The sequence below is a fragment of the Xiphias gladius genome, chromosome 10, assembly GCF_016859285.1.
Source record: "Xiphias gladius isolate SHS-SW01 ecotype Sanya breed wild chromosome 10, ASM1685928v1, whole genome shotgun sequence".
NCBI lineage: Eukaryota > Metazoa > Chordata > Actinopteri > Istiophoriformes > Xiphiidae > Xiphias > Xiphias gladius.
In genome coordinates, this window is record NC_053409.1 from 10,687,847 (window position 1) to 10,708,508 (window position 20,662).

Genomic DNA, 20,662 nt, shown 5'->3' on the forward strand with positions numbered 1-20,662 from the left:
TGACTTTATAACATGCATGTATTATACTTTTAAAACCATCTAACTGGAATAAAGTTGTTTGAGTTTTGCTCTTAAATATTAAAGTCAAGTTAAAAAAGAAAAAATTAAACTCAGTTAACCTTTAGCAAATGAGTTCAGTAGAAAAATTGGGTCAAAACTATTGTGTTCGTTATAAATGATCATGGTCTCTGTCTTGAACGCAGTGTCGTTATGTGTAATATCGGTGGCATGGCCCTTTAAGTGATCCGGCTGCAGGATTCCCCCCGTTCACCACCAACAACCCTGGCACCGATTGCCGTGTTCGAAGATGTCAGTTAAACACCGTGGATGTAGAAGGACCGATGGGGAGCACTGGCGGCGCCATGCGGGCCGGTGGGGCTTTCTTCCGGTCTCGGGTAGCTGTGTACAGGCAAACCCGCTAGCCATACCATAAGGGATGGTGAGCGGGGTATCTACAAAGGAACCACCGGCAGCCGATCAGCGCTCGGCGGAGCACGGCATCCCTGCGGCGCTGACCGCAGATCTGCCGCCCACCCCCCCTGCCCGGGGCACGGCGGGGCGGACTGGCCCTTTAAGAGGGATCGAGACGACAGCGCCGCACGAGCCGAGCGCATCGATGCCGCGCTTTGCATTTCGCCAGCAATTGACACGGCTGCTGCAGGGATAATCGAGCCTTTTAAAAAGAAAAAAAACAATAATAAAAAGAAAAAACACAAAGTATGCCTTGTAAAGGCTATTTCACATGAAGTCTACTTCAACGCTTTAAATCCTGGGAGGAGAAATGTGACGCTCTGCCCAGCTTGTTTTCCCTCCGGTGCGTAATTGACTCGGTAAGTCTTATTTGTGTCATCCGCGGACGCTAAATCCGGTTTTCACGCCCCCCCTCCCTGCACCGAACGGCAGCCCGTTGTGTAACAAGCCGGGGTCTGCATACGGCTCTCAAGCCATACCTTCTACAGTATCGATCAAATCCAAGTGAAGGAGGATTTAGGCGTATAAAGTTGGCTTTGTGCGTGGCTGTAGTGGCCATCTTTGGATTCTACTTTGGAAGGGGGGGCTGGCGCAGTGCTCGGGGGGGATGTTGGAGCAGCGATTTCATCTGTCGGGATGGGATAAAGCGTCATTTGGGACCCCCCCCCCCCCAGCCAGACTACAGGATCGTTCATGTGGCCACTTGGCCTACTAGCGACATGCCAGAAACTCTTGCTGCTCTAACAGTTACACGGCACTGAAATCACCGCAAAACTGCGAGGACCTATAGGAAGAAAGGGGTCAAAAACTGTTTCAGTGCAATCCGGTAGAAGTCTTTCTAATACTACTGTACCTTTTTGTAACTCAATTTATATAATTGTTTTTATTAATGAATTACTTCATTTAATTTTACTGGATTATACTGCATTGTAAAGTTGTTTTTCTATATTTCTGGTCGCGTAGTGTAAACGGATCGGGGGTAAGACCTTTGAAGTCCACTGACCTTGCACAGACGCAGTATATTGTTTTATCCATTCAGCCACTTGTCTGAGGGAGGTGTGCACTAAGTCCGTTTGTATAACACACTATAGGGTCTTGGAAGTGTCCCCGTGCCGCGTCTTCGCGCAGCGGTCCAGCCACTCATGCAGTGAACCATTAACACAAAGCCTGCTGCAGTGTAAGCCTTTTTTTGTTGTTTTTTTTGGATTTTGGTTTTTGCCAGTTTTTGCCTTCACACACAACCTCTAAGGTCTTTTCACTTTGAGGCTGCTCCACTGTCTCACTCCCACTTTGTACAGCCGGGGAAGCAAAAGCAGGAAATTGGATCCATTAAAAACTTTCATCCAAATGCAATCCCATTTAGGTAGGTAGGAGAGTGGTATACTCTTCCTCGCTGCTACTTCGTATCAAAATGTAGTAGCTCCCACTGTGGCTGTGGGTTTTTCTCTGCCAGATATACTGTTGTGATCACATGGGGATGCTGATAAATCAATAAAAAAAAAAAAGTCATCACTTAATGCTCTTTTTCTGCAGTGGGGAGAATCCTGAGCTGCAGCACTCATTTTGGCACAGTCAGTATCCTCCATAGAGCCCTTCTCTTAGAGGAGTTAAGGCCGCTGGTTTTGAACTTCCTACCTTTGTTGTTTCAGGGCATCCTGTACACCAGGCAGGCAGCGACTGCCCCCTCGTCTTGCCCCAGGGGCCTTCCCTGAAGAAAAATAAACAACAATGGAAGACAAACGCAAGAAGCGCAGCCCAAAGGTGTCTCTCCCGCAGCCCCCTCCTCCCCCCATCAACCCCCGCAAACTCTCCGTCCTGCCTGCCAGCAAAAGTGCCACCTTCTCTCTCGGCCTGCCGCAGCCTCCCTCCCCGAAGAACAGAGGCAAGTATAAGAGGTCCATAGGGGCACCGGGGCAGCCCAAAGAGGTGCTGGCGGCCGTCGTAGCTCCACCAAAGACCACCAGGTCTGTATCCACGCGTAACACCAAAGTCCTCCAGAAAATAAGTGTATTTGTAAACAACTGCTGCAAATGCTTTTTTTTTTTGTCCTGTCATTCATTTTCCGACACACAACTTGCTAAATTAAATAACGTGAGATCATACTGTGTCCAGTATCTCTACCACAGCGACATCTGAATATGGCAGAAAAAGTGTATATCATCAAAGTTACATAGTCTCAATTTAAAGGTTATCAAATGCCTTCTGGGACACTGAATAGCAGAAATAGAGGAGGCAGATTGACAGTGATCATGATGTCGTCTGTCTGTTGTATCACAGGCCCCACAAGGAGAAGCCCAGGGCCCCCCAGCCAGCAGGGCCCAGCAAAGTAATCCAGTCTTCCCCCTTGCAGCACTCCTTTCTCACGGATGTCTCGGACGTGAGAGAGATGGAGGGAGGGCTCCTCAACCTCCTCAACGACTTCCACTCAGGCAAACTACAGGCTTTCGGTAAGAGAACCTTGATCAGACAGGACGCCGAGGGGATATTCTGTTACGGGCTGAACAAAGCCAGTTGAGAGGTGGCTTTGTTGCAAGAATCAGACTGAAATCATATAGCGGGGGTGCTATTGTCACACATCTGCTGCCATGGAAATACTTTTGACTTTGCCGTAATCCCCCTGCAACCGAAACAGATTACACTTTGTATCACAGCCGAGTCACACCTGTCTGGTTTAACCCCTTCCGACTTCTAGGTAAGGTGTGCTCCTTTGAGCAGCTGGAGCACGTGCGGGAGATGCAGGAGAAGCTGGCGCGATTGCACTTCAGCCTCGACAGCCACGTGGAGGAGCTTTCAGAGGACCAGAGGAAGTGCGCCTCGGACCACAACCTGGAACACCTGCTCAGTAACGTAGGCACAAATCGCAGCAGCGGAGGGTCTCCCTTGTCATACATACTGTCGGTTTTCACCAGGTCATAAAGCCGTATGCATTTCTGTAAACTTCACTTTTTGCACGTCAAGAAATCAGTAAATGAGGCAAGTTTCACTCTAGGTTTGACAAACTTTCAAGCCTGAAGCTATGAAGTAAGACATTTTAAAGGTGCAAGTTCAGTTTACCCATCAGGAGCAATACTACACAGCCTGTGAAAACAGTTGGTTAATTGTCTTGTGACTCTGGAGGAGTTTTCAAAAAGTTTGGAAAAATAACAGCGATGTCGTCATCAGGGTTATCTCCGATTGGGTATAGGACTTCAATATCTTAATGTCTAATCAGGAGATGTGGGTTTTAAAATAATCGGGGATTTAAGAAGCAAGGAGGGTCTAGTGAAATAAGCTATTAAAGCTACAATATGCAAGTTCTTCTGGAAATAAAAATAACATCTAAAAAAAGCTACCTACTCTAGCATTAAATTGCATTATGAGAAATTTAGGCTCCAGTGTTTCGGGAACTCAACTCATACTACTCAAACCAGGAGGGAATTCAATTATTAGTTGTCAGGAAAGCCCTGATTTAATTATAAACTGTTGAATTGAAATGTCACGGAATATTTGATCGGGGCAAGGGTGAAATACTGCAATACGCACACGGGCTTCAAGGTTGAGGACAATATGGCATTTTATTGTATGTATGCAGTGTCACTGAGTCAACCTCGTGACCTATAGTATATTGAATGCTCCAAATCTCCTTTTCCTTTCTTTCACTTTTAGCCGTGAACCTTCCACGAAAGCAGACATGGGGGATTAAAATCATATAAATACAACACTGTATGATCATATACAGGTATTATATGATCTGCTAGTATGTCCACGTGTTAAATATTATCCAGCACAGATAGCGATGTGCAGTCCGAGAGTGCCTTGAAAGTGTTTCTATTGTTAGCGTGCTGTGTGGCTCGTAGTGGCCCACGCCTGGGGCTGGTACGTGCCGTTTGTGAGGGAGGTGAGAAAAATCCTTCGGCTCGTTACAGACACCGCTGCCGGCGACACTCGCTAGCTGTGGCAGCAGTGGATAATTGAGTGGCTTTCCTTTGTATAGATAAGGGGAAGCTGACCGTTTGATTTGTAAACATTGTAGCTGAATGATGGGAATTAAATCAAAATACTGATGTGACACACAGAGGCTGTTATGTAATATGATCACATTTAGTGATTAGTGCCTCGTAGTATCACTTCAGTTTCTATTTTTAGCGGTTTATATTTTCAATACAATCTCTAATCCATTTGGTCATTTGTTTCCGCAGCTGGAGGAACTAAGCACCTCAATGTATCCTTTCCTAATTAAATGTCTGTTAATTTATGGGGGTCCTCCAGCACTCCAGGCGCAGACACTGGATTTAAATAAGCTGTTTTCAGTTCAAAGTCCTGCTGTTTGCATCCTTAATGTGTCCGTGCTCAGACAAAAGCTCCACTTGGCTGAGAACCAAGACCTGCCCAAGACATCTGGTCCCTGACAAAGTGAGGAGTGGAGGACGGCGACCAAACACTCATCTTCTCCCAACATCTAGCCAGTCCAGGTTGCCATGGCATTGATCCAGCTGCCTTAGTCACAGGATGGAAAGATCCACAGGAGGGGGGGGGGGGGCTATGTTTTCCATTTGGTAAGTGAAGCTGAGGGAACGGTACAGTGACTCAAAGCAGCGGAGCATTAAATGAACACTCAACCAAAATCATAAACCCCTCATTCATGGCACAAGAAATGACAAGAGGCTTTACGTAAGAGTTGTAGGAGAAAAAAACATTTTGTGTTAAAGTTTTTAATAACTTTCTGGCATCAACTAACTTGGCTTCAGTGAGTAGTTAAGTCATTTGGTAACAAATAACTGAATCCAAGTGAGTTGTTGGTTTCTCTGTTTTCCATTACAAAAATCACATTTCATGAGAGTTTACGCCTGTATATTGTGTTTTTTTCTTTTAAATTTCATGTTATGCCTGCCTCTTTTGCGTAATTTGACATGGTACATGTGTCTGTCAGCAAATTAATGAAATGTGAGCCATACTTACATAGCAAGTAGCAAACAGCAAACGTACATGGCTCTTTTTGACAACACCACTGTCGTTAGCTCTTACGTTTTAAGGGAGTCTTCACCTTTTGCTGTTATTCTGATTGCACTCTCTAATTTTATATCTTTGCTAAAAGTTTTAATACTGGAAAACTGACTGGATTTAACAATACCTGGCTGACCCTCTCTTATAATCGTGCATTTTTAAAAGGGACTATGTAAGGAGACCTAATGTAGAAAAAGTATGTTTGATAAACTTATACTGTATGTAAAATGGTTAATGATGTTTCGCCAATGTGCAGTTCAACTACTGTATTTGTTGACACTGGTGGTTTAAAACAAGTGAAGTAGGACAATTTTGTCAATTTCGTCAGTGCTTCTTAAGGATTGCCTTTAGATTTTATTTTTGTGCATGAGGGCCCAGTAGCAGGATCCCTTCAAGCACAGACTAGTCCACCCTGCTACTGAAATGCTGTAAAAAAAAAAAAGTAGGTTACACAGGGAGTCTGTCCAGTTTGACACATGAAGACATTCACTTGTCTCTCGTGACACTGTGTTAGATAGCACATCCACAGAGTAATGTGAGGTACTATTTCAAAATGGCAGCTACTTTCATAGTTAAAGATTTGGGGGCTGAGATTATGATTTGCATTGTATTTAATTCCAAACTTGGCAGCGATGTACTTTGGCCATAAAATTTAATCCCTGACAAGCCAATTAAAATTATATTAGTGTTCAATCTGAAACATCAAAGCATGTCAAAGCTTTGGTGCATTCGGTTATTAAAAATGTAAGTCTTTTGTACTGCTTGCTAAGCCTACCTCTTTCCCAAGGTCCTGGAATATGTAATGCATTTCTCGTTCTGGTTTGTCCATCAAAGATCCTTCACAGTCACATTACACAACATGCCATGTGAATTAGGCACAGTCAAAACAACAGAAAACTTGTGTATTCTCATGTGTATTCAGTGACTGTACCTATGAATAAAAGTAAATTAGGTAAAAGGTGTAATAATGTGTGTTCTTGGACAGATTTTAATTCATCTTTCATCTTGAAAAACAGTCAAATGTAGCTGTGGTCAATTCTCCGCTACCCCGTTTCCCTTTGAAATTTGAATGAGGCACCTGGAAGTTAGTTTTACAGAAATAAAACACTTTATTTATATATCAGTCTGTCTTTGCTCTTGTTCACATACAAGTTTGATATAATTTAACAATGGATGGATTAAAAGGCTACTTGAAGACTGGCACTATACTGAGACAGAATCAGATCTGGGCCTACACTGCTTCTCAGGCAACTGCAGGAGTAAAGCTGAACTCCTTTTCCTTTTACACTGTCCCCATCCAGGAGCATCAGTTAGAACCCAACCGTGATCCAGGCATCAGTGTAAATATATATCTCCTTAACAAAAATAGAAACAATTTTGATCCTGCCAGTAAATTTTGGTCAAAAACAAACGACAGTCAACTCAGCACATCATTAAGAAACTGTTACACAATAGATAAATTATAAACTGTACCATCATACAGCATACGATTAATACCGTGCAAATACACATTTGAGCTTTACAAAAGTATTTTGTACTATTCTTGTTCATCTCAATTCACAAATCTTAAAACAACTACATAAGACAGCTTAAAAATATCTCATCACTTCTGATGAAACAGCAAAAATATACACCTTTCAGTTCCCTGTATCTTCTTCCTCTTCTTTTTGTGCATTTCAATCTTACATTCCGCAATAGTGTTTCTGATTTGTCTACAGTACATGTGTAATTATTTAAAAAAAAAAAAAAAAAAGCAATGACAATCATAGGATGGTATAATGTTAAACTCATGACGTCTATCATGATGATGAGCTAACTTTTCAAAGTGCAAAGAGAGCAGGTTGAGTATGTGTAAGACCTGATGTCAGTATGTTACATTGTCTATGCTTCTGTACCAGAGGAAATCTCATTGAGATAAGAATTAAGAGCTCCTAATTTTTTAGGGACTTTCGCTTTATTGGTATAAAAGTGCAGGCACTATAAGAAATGTAGAACATCTCTGTCTTCAAGTAAGGTCAGTGTTAATGTTCTTCTCTTCCAACATTTGGTTGTGTTTGGATTCGGCTCTACCTTTAGGATAAGGCCCTCAGGAACTCGTTTAAACCTTTTTGGACATTGGCAGGCTGGGAGGCAGCACACTCGCTCAGGCTGGACCCCATCTGGTCGTAAAGGGCTTGGCAAAGGTTGGCGGTAGCACCCCTTACGCTTCCACCCCGGCCATGGATGGTGCCGCTGTGGGTAGAGGTGCCCAGGAGGTGCCACAGCAAGGGCAGCACTTTCTGCTCCACCACCTGGGGTTTGCGAGGGTAGAGCTCTGTCACAAGATCTGGGAATAGAAAGTGAGAAGAAAAAAAGAAGTGGTCAGACATACAAACCAATCAGAGAGCGGAGCTCAGAACTTATTACAGCGTTCAGAATGATCACAACAGACATACCTGCAACCTTTTCGATAAGATCCACCTTTGCTTTGCCACTTAAAAACTGAGCCTTGGTACAGAAAGGCTGGAGGAGGAGTGTGTTATCTTTCATGGAAACAAAGAAAAGTACATTATCAAATAGAGTTCTCCAAATCAGATGTAAAATTTCACCTACACTACAAAAATCTGAATGCTTGAAGTGAGTACCAAGATTTAAGATAAGTGCATTAATGGCTCCAATAGCAGCAGAGTAAATGGCATTGTTCTTGGAGTTGAGGTGATTGTCCACGACTGCTGGGACCAAGATGTTGACCACTTGGGATAAGTTGTCCTTCATCAAGTGGATGATTTTCTGTAGTGACTCAAGTGCATACAGGTTAACCTTGCTGTTGGACTCCTGCAGTCTGGCCTTGAAGGCATCAAACACCTGACAGACAGGAAACCGAAGGGAGAAGAAAAAGACTGTGACGATTTCATGATGAAACAGAGTTGCATGATGGTAGGTGAGAACTATGACAAAGTACATAGCAACGAAATGTTGATAGGATTTGAAAAAAAATGCTAGCACTAACCGGGAATATACTATTGATGACCATGTTGGGGTTGTGCTGGCAGTCAGCCACTAGCTGGTTGATTCCCTTGATCCTCTCTCTGAAGTCCTTTGAACCCAGCAGACCTGAGATCTGCTGGATGTATTCAGTCTTGTCTGCAATACTCTGTGTTTGAGATCTACAGCTGTAATGGCTATTGGACTCCCTGTAGATGACACAAAATACATCAAATGGTTTACCTTTATAAACCTGTGAGTTAAGTATAAATGGCTTACTGTCCGTATGCTCCACAGCTCTGCTTAAAAGGCTGAATTTAGTGTTTACATGAACCTCTGCTGTAGTGCTTGATATTCACACCCACCTGTTGGTCTGGTTGAGAGGCTCCCTGGTGAGAGATGAGGCCCTGACTGTGCCACTACCTGGGAGCGATCGTCTGCCCCTGGCTGACTGGGTGTCTTGGGGCACCTCACCAAGGCCCTAAAATAACCCACGATCTCCAGGTAAGATGACAGTGTGGCCTCTAGCAAAAACACCAATGCTATAAACACAAAGAGGAACAAACGCTGCACCTTTGTCTTGAGAGTGAAGACAGTGTCTCTGACAGTTGGCAAGTCTTTGGTGGGGATATATTTCTCCAGGATCTTCTCAAAGTCAGGTTGGGATGACAGGAACAGCAGCATTCGACGCCCAAAGTACCTGTGGGTTGAACCATTGTAATAATAACTCAAAACACTAGGTGCCAATATTACGAGTCTCTGTCAGGAGCAGCAGGAAAGTAAAGCAAGAAACCCTACTTTTGGTTTTTCTTTATATCAGAGTCAGGCATCGACTAGAGCAATCAGAGTGCAGGTTTGTGACATATGTTGGGTTATACTGTACTGTACTGCATTATACCAAAAGATGTTTCTCATATTTTATCCATCCCCATTTACATATATAGGGTAACGTAAAATTACAAACAGGTATCAGTATAATGCAATCCAGCACCAGAACAGTACAGTACCACCACCACAAACTATGGCATCAAAAATAACCACAGAGCTGAGTCAACTCTCTCCACAACTGACTTTGGTTTTTTATTGTTCTGGTCTAAATTTGGTGGAGATATTCATATCTTGTATTTTCCCACTGCCATCTCTGTTGTATTTACAATTTAACTGCCTAATAATAACGGTCGTGTAAGTTGAGCAAATGCTAAAATTAAGATAAAATCTTTGTGTACAAACATGAAAGAGTTTTAAAAACGTAACTGAAAGACTTGGAGCGGAGCAAAACAAAAAGTCTCTCTACATACCTGGCTTCCTGTGAGGAGTCTTGTGCGAGTTTGGTGACAGCAGGTAAGATTCTATCAGTGAGATCTTTACCCCCAGAGAGAAGTCGGGCAGCACCAACCTTCTCTACCAGATTGGCCAGATGCTGAGCAGCGCATTTTCTCACCACTGCGTTGAGGTGACTATTAGGGACGGGAAACCAATTCAGCAATCAAATATTAAAAATGTTTAACTATTTGATTGCTAAAAACAGAGCAAAAGTTCCTACAAGAATTCCAAATTCTAAGTTTGGTAAAACAAAAATTTACTGTGTGTGTATGTATGCATGCGTACTAACCTGACTCCCCCAGTGAGTAGAGCATTGATGCTACGAGTGGGGGTACAGTGCTGGATCATGCAGTCCAGTGCTGCATCAACATCTTGCCTAATGAAGGCGTTACTCTCCCCAGCCTTCTGCAGTAAAGCTTTAACTGTCCCCTCCAGCTCCTGGTCCATCGCCTTCTGCATGTGGGTGTATAGGTCACCTAGAGTGCACACCGCAACTCTGGACACACCTGACCGCAGGTTTTTCACCTGAGGAAGATGGACATTATTAATACTTAATGGCAAACAATAGAATTCCAGCACCAGATAGAAGGACATTGTGAGCTATTAAAGATACCAATCTAACAAAAAAAAAAAAAAATTTTTTACAAAAGCCGGGCTTTCAAGGCAGGGAATATATACACGGTATAATTATCAAGACAATGCCAAATGAAATTGATCTGCAAAACAAGATATACTAAGAGAGATGCAGTTGTAGTTCAGATGGAGTGAGGCAGAATAATGAAAACGTAAAAATGATGTGGGAGTGTTATTCAACCATTTATACTACCTCTTGTATGAGAGACAGGCAGATATCATGAAGCCTGCCCTGGAGTATGTCTGAGTGGTAGTGGGCCATAGAGCGAAGGTACGTCAGACCTTCAATCTTCTTCTCCCTGGATTGAAAAAACGACACCGTTGGCAGCCAGTTTTTGTCCTGGCTTAACTTTCTTGACCAAATTTGAAGATATTATATTCTGTTAAATGTGATGTGTGCTTAAAGTGGCTGGGCAATACACAGAGCTATAAATAAATAGCTCTAAGATTTTTTCACACTGTCCTATATTTCATAAACATAGGAACCCTAGATTATAGTTATCTGTATGATGGATTTAGTGTTTCTCACCAGTCTTCAGAGCTCAGCAGGTTGAAGCTCTGTGTCAGTGCCAGGTCGGGTTTGGAAAATGGACACAGCTCCGGAGCCTCTGAGAGATTTTTCTTGTGGCCCACAGTGCCAGGGGAGAGTTCATCTAAATGGCGAATCAGACACCACACAGACACACAGATTTGGTTTCATGTTACTTCTCTATCTGTCTGAAAACAAATCTTGTGTGTGGGTGGCGGTGCATTAATGGTAGGTTGACAAAACAAAGCATTGTGGCACATTAACCAAAGCAAACATCTTATTCAACCATGCTCTGATGGCTCTGACAGAATAAAAAATTTACAAGCATTTTGTATAAACAAAGGCCTGTTAAAGCACTCGTTCATCTATATATAATGCAGTGGAATACTGCTAAATTGCATGCCAGTGTCAGACCAACTGAGAGATTACACGAAGCAACATAATAATGATACACGGGGACATTTTTCGGTTTATAAAAGTAGATGCCTGAGTTTGACATTTGATGCAGCATGTAGCTGGAGTGTTGGGTTTTTAGATCCACCAACCTGAGCTATGTGACAGCGAAGGTCGGGCTCTGCTGAGGCTAGGAGCCCTTCTAAGCCGCGAGAGGTTTTTAGGGTTGGGGGGCACAGTGGGGGGGCTCGGCTGGTGGGGCGGAGTGAAGCACTTGATGGGGCTTTGGGGTCCTGGTGGGCTGACAGGGCTGGTGGGGCTGAGAGGGTACTCATCAGAGAGTTCGTTCGCTTTGTTGGAAGTCAGTGTGCTACCGTTTAGAGACAGATCTACAACACAGAAGATCAACATTTCTAGTCTCTGGCTGCAAACAACTAAAACCACATTCTGTGCTGTGCTATTGAGTGAATAAAGACAGTCTTCTCTAAACTGGCTTTTTACACTGAACTTAATTAACTGACTATTTCATATAAGGACAGATAGCATTTTATAATTTTTTTATGTTATAAGTAAATAAAAATAAATTTAACATGTATTTTCAAGCACCTATAGAGTGGTAATTTAGGTGAGAAGCTAAGAAAGTCTTTGAAAATCTTATTTATAACCAACAGTAAAAATCTGAAAAACTAAAATGAGCTATTTAAACTCAGAAATTAACTTCCAATTTATCAAGAAATACATATTGTTGGTTAAGGTTTCCAGAACTTTCTCTTGCCTTGGATGATTAAGACTCTGTTCTCTGTAGCTGAATCAGACAGCATCTTTCTGACACGGTGGCGAATCTTGTCCCGTGTGTTGCCCCCCTGACCGGACCGCCCCTCTTGCTGATCCAGACGCTGCAGCCGTATCCTATCCCGGCTGAACCTGGCATTCTTCACCCTCTCCTGCACATGCATCGGTAGAAAACATACCAGGTGGTACTTTGGTAACTGAGACTTTCTATGGTGTACTATGATCTATCACTGGACAAAGTGTGACTAACCTTAAACTCATCTGGACGTGGGCTTTCATCACTGTCTATGCGACTACTGGACAGAGCATGGCTGTAGATGCTAGCCGAGGGATCGGTGGGGGGTTTGGCCACCGGATCACCCTGCTCAAGTGACAAGGCAACTCCTGTTCGACTGGACACTGCAGTGCCAAACATGCCTAAGAAGCATGATGGAGATGTTTGCAAATAACTTAAACGTATGACCAGAATGATGGACACAACAGTCTGAGCTGCTTATTTAAAAAAAAAAAAATCAGCAATATCCTCTACTTCACTTTTTGAAAACTGTAACTGTGAAAATATTGAAAAATTGTGTTTGTATTCAAGGGCTTTACTAGAAAGTGAGGACCATAAAAACTGTATTTTGTACTGTTTCTTTGTAACTTAAAAAGGTCTCTGGGAAACTTTGAGGCTGTTGTAAACTGAGGTACAACACTAGCTCAGTAAGAAAGCAAAATACTGGACAACTGAATATTGTCTGATTTATGACCTTTACAGACTGACCTCTTCCAAAGACCCCTCCAGGCATTTCTGTGCCTGCTGAGTTCCTGCTGCTGTGGCTCTGGGATCCTAAATAACAAAGGAGAGGATTTACTGATTGATATAATTATTTAAGCACAGAAAATATTATTTTCAGGTGAATCCATTGCCACTGCTGGCTGACCTCTGGCAGACCTCAGACCTCTGACTGATTCATGAAAGGCAGGTTTGTCCAACGGAGGGGAGGGTCCTGTTGTCTCCTCAGTTTTGATGGTTCCATTGGAGTTTGTGACTCTCTGCCCAACAACACCCACCTCAGATGACAGTTCACTTCTCTGAGACAATCCTTGACAAAGCAAAAGAAAAAGACTTAAATAAGATACAGCCCAATACAAAAGAATTGGGCAAAACTGCTTCATCCCTTTTATACCCTGAAGGCTGATGAAGTCCATGGACACAGAGGACCTCAGTTTTGCAGAAGGCACTCTAGCAATGTGAGGTTTAATTCCTGAAGAGTCAGAGTTTCCGGGACTGTTGACAGATGTGACAAGCGAGAAATTATGCTGTGAAACTGCTCACCGCTGTTCAACATATTGTCACACAAAGTGCTCCAAAAATGAAACAATAAGCAGGACTTGAGCCAACAAATGTCCTAACAAAAAGGTGCACCAAGATTAAAACATATCATTTAGTCAACTGGAGAAACCTATGGTCAAAGTATAAAGCTTTTATCATGGTCTCAAATTATTCTGTTTAAAGTATGAGTCTACTCAAAGACAGACACAACGATGACATAATATCCATCAGACCACATGTAGTAGTGGAAAGATATTACACTCAATATTAAAATAATACAGCAAAATCTGGGTCCTTTACCTGGTTTTCATGCCATTGGAGCTGGAGTTGGTCACTGAGCTTAGACTGGAAAGACCACCTTCACTGGCTGAGCCGGTAAGCTTCAGAGGTGTATGTGATGATGAGTCCAGGCCCAGGTCTAACCTCACAGCAGAGTCGGGGCTGTCTGGATCTGGACTGCTAAGGCTCACTTTGGCCCTCTTCTTGGCAGCGCTGTTGCGCAATGAGCGCAGCGAGTTTAGCATCTGTGAGCAACACACAAATTAGCACATATGAGCATGGAAAGGAATATTATCAACTGAGCCAAACTTCCACCCCCTGAACAAGCAGACTGTGCCCTCATGCCTCTAATGATATGGTAACTCTCCCACAATACTGGAGTGTTTCTGTAAGAATTTTCACATGCTGAGGTTGCAAGTTGGACCTTGCAGTGTCCCACATTTTCCAGCTGAGTCTTTCTAAGGGAAAAAACAGAGTTTGCTGACCTCCTGCATGTCCAGAGGATCATCTTCTTGAGGATCTTGCACTGCACTGAAGCTATCAGAGTCCAGATGAAGGCTCTTTTCTAGCCATTGGTTCTGAGGGCTGCCTGGAGCACTGGACCTCTGGCCATTATGAATCTTGCCCTGCTCTACTGGAGGGACTACTGGTGAGATAGCGACGGTTGCCCTGGTGCTGCTCAGAGCCCGGCGGAATGACGACGTGGAAGAAGAACTCACAAAGGAGGCACAAAGAGGCATTGGAGAGCATCTGCTAGAGAGATGGTCTCCTTTAGGGGGTAGGACAGGGAAGAAAGACAAAATGATGATAAAAAATAAAGGCCACCACATTTTCACAATTAGCAGACAAACCAAATACATACTGACTAATGGCTTTTTACTAGATTACCCTTTGCTGTGCCTGCAGTCTCTCTCCAGGGGCTGGTGTCTCGCTGGTGAGGGCTATTCTCTCTCTTGTTGGGCCAGGTGTTGGACATAGACAGGGAGGGGTCTCCGTGGCAGCGGGACAGTGTTGGAGTAAGCATGCCTCCTGGGAGTGTAGCCAGTGGGTAGGAGGGTAGTAGGAAGGAGCCAGATGTGGTGGGTTTAGAGGGGAGGGAAAACGTGCGCTCAACACTGGGGTTCCTCTGGAGCATGTACCCCTTGGGTGCCACTGTGAGACAGGGTATTGACACGACAGGAACCACGAAAAACTGAGTGTAATAAAAGGTAGCAAGGTGGAGATATGGTTCATGTTTGGCTGAAGGTTAAAAACACACAAATTTTGTATTGTAACTGGAGTTCTTAGTGCAACTTAGTGCAAATCCTTTTATGGTAATGACTTCTTACCAACATCTGGGTCAGAGAGGTTGGTGCTTTTAAAGATATCGGGGTCTAAGTTGAGGCTTCCACTTCTCCTGAGGCGAGCAGGGGACTCCCTCCTTCTGGAGGATTGTGGCTTCTGTGGCTCCACAAAACCTAGATGTAAAGTGTATTTTTGATTACAAACCTAACAGGCTTGCAAATTACCCAAAAAGTAATTAACATGACAGACACAATCCCTCTGTAAGGCCATGATTTAAAAAAGAGTGTGTATTGTATAAAGGCTGGATAAATTATGAATTATAAATCCAATCTTTACAGTCATGCATTTTATCTTGTGGTATCATAGAGAAGACATTTAGAATTTTGATAAAATACTTGTGGTGGTCAGTTCTCAGTACTTTTCCCAGGATGCTCCGCAAACCTTTATTTAGTACTTGATTTAATGTCCTGAACTTGAACTTGACTGAGATATTTCCTTTTGAACAGACCTTAAAAGTGAAATTTAAAGATAAAATATACAAAAAACACATCTTGACTAAAGATTGAAAGTATTGAACAGATTAGATTGATGATTACTTTGTTTGTTTAACTAAAGTGGTAGGTACAGCCAGCAGCTCAAAATGTTTCAAATCTAGTCGTGCCTGTGGCCACAGACACACAGAGGCTATGTAGATAGGCTCACACACAACTGCAGCTACAAAAACTGGATATTTACATAGTAATGTTATGCAAGAGTGGAAAATATATAAAAGGCACACAAAAAACAACACAGTACACACACTTGTAATCTCCATTTTAGGATTACCACTAGCATGTGTCCAGATTACATAAAATATAGTAGGAGCATTGGAAGTGAGTCTAATCCCTTTGTAGTCACATAGTCAACATCAAACCAGTGGGTCGAGGAGATACATTCCTATTTTAAATCTGATGTGAGAAACATTTTCAAAGCATTGCATTTTTTCAAGAATAATTACGTAGTCAAAAATTGCCTTTCCTTTTATAGAACTGACTGCACAAATTCTGGACATTTCCATTTCATCAATGGGCTTCTTCTTTTTACTGCTTGTGCCAAAACTGAGGAGTTGTCATGCTGGGACAGCTGCTGGCAAGTCATCTTTAACGTGAATGCGCTGACAGGCTGTTATAAACCTGCGAAAGCCTTGCTACAGTTACAATAGACGTAAAGTCACAAATTTGCTAAGCTAGATTCTCTATTGAAGCTGGCATCCTATTTACTGCATTCTCTTTCTCTTTAGGGCTGAACAGTTCTCTCGCAATCAGACTCCGTCATGTTTCATGGTCAGAACATGTTTACTCGCTGTATTAGGGAAAATGTTGTGGACAATTACAAAGACCATTTCATCTGGTTTACTAGTAAAATTACAGCGTTTTTACAACATTTCTAGCCTCGGAAAACATTGATTTAAGCCCCTTACCGAATACTTGAGAAAAGGGGAAACTATCAAGCCTTGTTCTTCAGCTCATTTAGACTTAACAGATACAAAACAATAATTAGATAACTAAACTGTTGACATAATGGTCTATTCTGGCATGTTGTGAGACTGGCATGACACTTATCTGCCTTGCAACTGTGCTCATCTCAGGGCTTTTGGTGACATGTGGCTTGGTGACTCCACTGACTCAGCATGCTAATCCAATTTAAAGCTGCTCTAATTTGAGTCAAGCTGAAGTTGACCATGACAACCGTTCAACTGTATGTGTAACCTCATATGGAAATATTGTGAGTGTCATGTTATGAGAAGGAAATACTGGCACTTACTAAAACTTGGTATATAGGTCTCTGGACTCAGCTTCCTGGACAGGGGAAGGAAATCATCACTGGCCACCTATGAGTGGGCAGAAAATTGTTTATTTTAATAGCAACAGCAGAGGATGAAGTTCAAATAACTAACGAACAAGAATCCTTAAACATAACAAGAGCGTCAGTGTAATTCCATCCACTGGCCTTAACAAAGTGATGTACCAGATATTTGGCCAGCTCAGACGAGACACCCTGGCCTTTCGGTGGATCTTAGTTTAATGTATAGGATGTCTACTGTTCTCTTTTAAGTTTTACTGTCATTGTGAAACCTGTGAAACCTTGGTCAGAGATAAGATAATGAAACAGAGAGAGGCTTATCCCCTGGCTACAATCTGATCATCACTCATTGCAGAGCACTGGTGTGATTGCAATCAGCACAAGAGCAGTAAATAAGCCATGGTTTACAAGCATAACCCTGTGATATTTTCAATTATGTTTGACGCCCCCTTCGGTAAGTGTGCTGTGTGGTAATGAGGTTGCTGGGAAACAGACACTGCTGTAAACAGAAGGTTTTTCAAATTGATGTTCTAAACTGGATGATAGTTTCCAGAACAAATATGGTCAATTAATACCTCATGAAACAAAGATACCCATCACAACCAATGGAAATTATTACAATAGAGCGGATAGTAGCTTATGTTTAACAAATCATTCAGTTTGTAAGCTCATAAAATGTGAGGCAGTACATTTTTCACATTGCATCCTTTAACAGAACAAAGTGGTAGGCTGATCCTGATTGTCACAAGGATTATTGTCAAGACAATCTATCCTCATCTTTGCAGCAACAGTGTTGTGTGGGGAAATTAGTCACCTACTGTATTTCTTTCATGAATAGTGTTAGTGATCCTGGAGTTTACCTATCTATACCTCTCACCCTAGCCCCATCTGTTTATAAAGAATTGAAAGCCAACTATTCAGTGGTACAATTTAGCCTATTGTTACCCTGCCAGCAGATACTGATTAATTTCTAAGAAAAACAAAACAAAAAACTATAATATGTGCAGTGAGAGGTGGTTGAAGAGGGAACCACAGAACTGTATAGTAAGATGTGCATCCTGAGAGGTAAACATTAACTATACTTAGCTGTTTTCCCCCAAACTGTCTCTGAGGAAAATGCCAGCTCTAAGATATATTTAGTCTCTTTGGAGGGGTGCCTTTGGGTGTGACTCAGCTTGTTCAAACAACTGGCCAAAAGCCAGAAAAAAAAACTACATAATTCTGAAATTGTAGAAATCGCCAAGCCCCAGACTTTTTAAGATTAAAGGAAGCTGAAAAATCCAGTGCACCACCCATAACCACTCCTTTCATGCTCTTTGCAATGTCTGCACTTGCTAACTGATCGTGGGCAAATAAACATTTCTGCCTGGCCACTGAGATGCTCTGTAATTTCAGAGTCGATATGAAAAACACTTTGGTGCTCCTAAAACCTCTGTACAGGCAGTGAACAAATGACTGATTAAGCTCTAATTGCTTTGGATCTCAAAGGGTATTTTTAGATGTCCCTTCAATAAAAAAGGGAGTAATCAGCGAGTCAATAGCTGGTTCATTAAAGTCAAACACTGACATATAAAAGGACAAAATTTCCATCTGTTGTCTGGATAAACTAACCAACAGTATACCTCAATATACATCTCAGCTGCGTGTTTTATTCTGACAGAAAATCATCAAGTTAGTAAAAGCATAAGCTGAACCAGGAAAAGTTCCCGGATGTCTTAATTATCACAAGAGATAAGTCAGAATATGGCGAGTTGACAGGATGCTGGACCCCACCTGTTCAGAGCATTTTCCATTAGGTGTATTGCATTGCTGGTCATTCTCAGTGAATGAGAAGCTCGACATCTCCCAGGGTAGTTTGTTTTTCCCTTTACCCGCGCTGACAATCCTCCTTTGAAGTGGAAGGTCATCAGTGAGGGAGCCTAAGCTGCCATAGCCATACAATCGGTCACAGTCCGGTTCAGTTCTGTGGCTCCTGGCACTGCTTATCCGCCCTCCAGTCATCACCCAGTCCAGATCAGCTCCAGAACCATACTGCAGTGAGCACCGCTGTCCTGGTTTGGGCACTACTAAGCCATACTCCAGTATCCCTTCTGAGGAGAGTTTTGGCAGGACGTGCCTTGCTCGTCTTGCCTGTACAGCTGACATAAGACCCTCTGCATCCTCATTGAGCTCAACCATGTCCACAGCTTTCATCAGGGGCTGCTTTTTCCCTGTCTCAAGGCAATAGTCAAAAACAGCAAACAGCTCAAGGGCAGCATGGCGGACTTTCCTTTTGCTGTCTGCCAGATATGGTGCAACCTCAAAACAAAGCTTGGGGATGTTGAAATCTTTTCTAGGATGAGTGAGCATAGCTGCCATAATGATGTTAAGAACATCTTCCCGAACCCTTGAATTTTTGTGTTTCAAGTTGCCGATTACAAGATCTAATACCTGTTGTGGTGCAACAGTTTTCATCAGCTGTCGAAACACATTCATGTATTCATTCCTGGTGACGGTTCGAGTGTCCCCAAGCGCCTTGAGAGCCACTAAGACTAATTGTTTGAAATATCTGTTTACACTTGTATCTAGCTTCTGAATGAGTAAGTTTAAAACTTGTAAGCTGCTGTACAACACTTTAAAATTACTGTCATCTAGAAGTCGAGGAAGAAAATTGATGAAGTCCTCAATACTATCAGATGGGATTGACTTAATGTCCACATCTGAGAGGATGTGTTTGAGCTCTTCCACCCCATTAGTGCGATTCTGGTAATTCTTCAGGTCCAGAAGCTGCCCGTGTAACTCCTGGGAGATCAAGCCAGGTATCATTATTGATGGTCTTATGGATGTGGTCAAATCTGAGAATCCAAAGAAGCAAACGCAATCCTGTGAGGACAATAATATTCCTCCTCTTTAGTTAGTGCCTTCATCCTGAGTGGTTGGTGATGGAAAACCACTCTCCTGTATGTCAAGCTGTGAATGCAAAACAGAGACAATTAACAGGACAGCAGGACGGGACTGAATGAGTTCCCTAGAGTGACATGAACGCACTGAGGAGTAAAATGCATGGCGACAGCCCTGGTAAGAATGTATATAAACATGTTACATCTCTGGGCCGCGTAACAGTACGTATTTTAACTGAGGGAGTGTGTTATAGCTCCTCAAAATCACGATCGATCACCGTGATCTACGCTCTATTAAATGGACACTACCACTTGTGGCTGTCAGGCGCGGTAGTTGTCAGCAGAACAGTAGAGACAACCTTTACTGCTGTAGGTTACGATATTCCCTGATATTGTAACGTTGGTTACTATAAAGTGTGTGGACTGGAGTCATAGCCAGTTACACGATATTAAGTAATGTCTTCAGTGGCCTTACAATCAGTCCCTGACTACACATTCCCGTTAAGCAGCCTAATTAGTTAGCTAGCTAAATGGAACCTTTGCTAACTACAACACCGCTCAAACGGTGCTAAGCTAACTCGCTAGTCCGCTAATTGCGTTAGTGGTTCGTACTGGCTGACTGGAATAACAAAGTTTGAAAAACGGTATGAAAACATACCTTGCATTTCTCCCTCCGTGAAGCTCGTCGAGACTATCTAATGTTACGCCGTCCAAATTTCCATGTCATGCTGCGGCAGCTACGGTTCTGAAAGTGTAGACATTTTCACTGGTTGTTTTAACCGGTACGTGGAGTGTTCAGTGTTTGGGAGCTACAAAGGTATTCACATCGAGAGGAGCCCACACACACTCTCACACAGACAGACACACCGAGGAAGCAAAATGGCGAATACATGTCGCAAACTGAGCGCTTCCATGGTGACGCGGGGTCCAGGCTCCTCCAGGCGGCGGCGGCGGCGGCGGAATCATCATCATCAT

At 42.8% G+C, this 20,662-nt stretch overlaps 2 protein-coding genes across 5 annotated transcripts; one reads left to right on the forward strand and one right to left on the reverse strand.

Moving 5' to 3' along the window:
* The first annotated feature begins 606 nt into the window (after nucleotides 1-606).
* ccdc28b (coiled-coil domain containing 28B) lies at nucleotides 607-5,758 on the forward strand. Of its 4 annotated transcripts, XM_040137043.1 has the most exons (7): nucleotides 908-1,297; nucleotides 1,563-1,648; nucleotides 2,121-2,435; nucleotides 2,749-2,918; nucleotides 3,164-3,318; nucleotides 4,650-4,672; nucleotides 4,805-5,758. In XM_040137043.1, exons 3-7 carry the CDS (start codon nucleotides 2,200-2,202, stop codon nucleotides 4,857-4,859), a joined length of 639 nt encoding a protein of 212 aa, XP_039992977.1. In that variant the 5' UTR covers nucleotides 908-1,297; nucleotides 1,563-1,648; nucleotides 2,121-2,199; the 3' UTR covers nucleotides 4,860-5,758. The 4 variants fall into 4 exon arrangements, with proteins under 4 accessions (XP_039992974.1, XP_039992976.1, XP_039992977.1 ...); XM_040137040.1 differs by lacking the exons at nucleotides 908-1,297; nucleotides 1,563-1,648 and adding an exon at nucleotides 607-830; XM_040137042.1 differs by lacking the exons at nucleotides 908-1,297; nucleotides 1,563-1,648 and adding an exon at nucleotides 607-814.
* A 692-nt stretch (nucleotides 5,759-6,450) lies between these two features.
* On the reverse strand, nucleotides 6,451-20,597 carry LOC120795268 (TOG array regulator of axonemal microtubules protein 1). The gene is made up of 23 exons (XM_040137039.1): nucleotides 20,346-20,597; nucleotides 18,582-19,757; nucleotides 16,770-16,836; nucleotides 15,011-15,139; nucleotides 14,571-14,834; nucleotides 14,168-14,451; nucleotides 13,704-13,927; nucleotides 13,258-13,358; nucleotides 13,012-13,173; nucleotides 12,852-12,917; nucleotides 12,339-12,505; nucleotides 12,072-12,240; nucleotides 11,449-11,685; nucleotides 10,904-11,027; nucleotides 10,568-10,673; nucleotides 10,031-10,266; nucleotides 9,717-9,875; nucleotides 8,992-9,118; nucleotides 8,784-8,899; nucleotides 8,444-8,627; nucleotides 8,079-8,298; nucleotides 7,890-7,976; nucleotides 6,451-7,780 (listed from the first exon to the last, which is right to left on the reverse strand). The coding sequence occupies exons 2-23, from the start codon at nucleotides 19,611-19,613 to the stop codon at nucleotides 7,527-7,529; spliced, it is 4,515 nt and encodes a 1,504-aa protein (XP_039992973.1). The 5' UTR covers nucleotides 19,614-19,757; nucleotides 20,346-20,597; the 3' UTR covers nucleotides 6,451-7,526.
* Nucleotides 20,598-20,662: the final 65 nt, after the last annotated feature.

Coding starts and splice junctions, on each gene's coding strand:
- LOC120795268 (XM_040137039.1), bottom strand. CDS start 19,613: ATGATACCTGGCTTGATCTCCCAGGAGTTACACGGGCAGCTTCTGGAC. Junction 14,835..15,010: donor CCTCTCTGACCCAGATGTTG/GTAAGAAGTCAT, acceptor CCTGTCTCACAG/TGGCACCCAAGGGGTACATG. Junction 7,781..7,889: donor TCTTATCGAAAAGGTTGCAG/GTATGTCTGTTG, acceptor TTCTATTCCCAG/ATCTTGTGACAGAGCTCTAC.
- ccdc28b (XM_040137040.1), top strand. CDS start 2,200: ATGGAAGACAAACGCAAGAAGCGCAGCCCAAAGGTGTCTCTCCCGCAG. Junction 2,436..2,748: donor GCTCCACCAAAGACCACCAG/GTCTGTATCCAC, acceptor GTTGTATCACAG/GCCCCACAAGGAGAAGCCCA. Junction 2,919..3,163: donor AGGCAAACTACAGGCTTTCG/GTAAGAGAACCT, acceptor TCCGACTTCTAG/GTAAGGTGTGCTCCTTTGAG.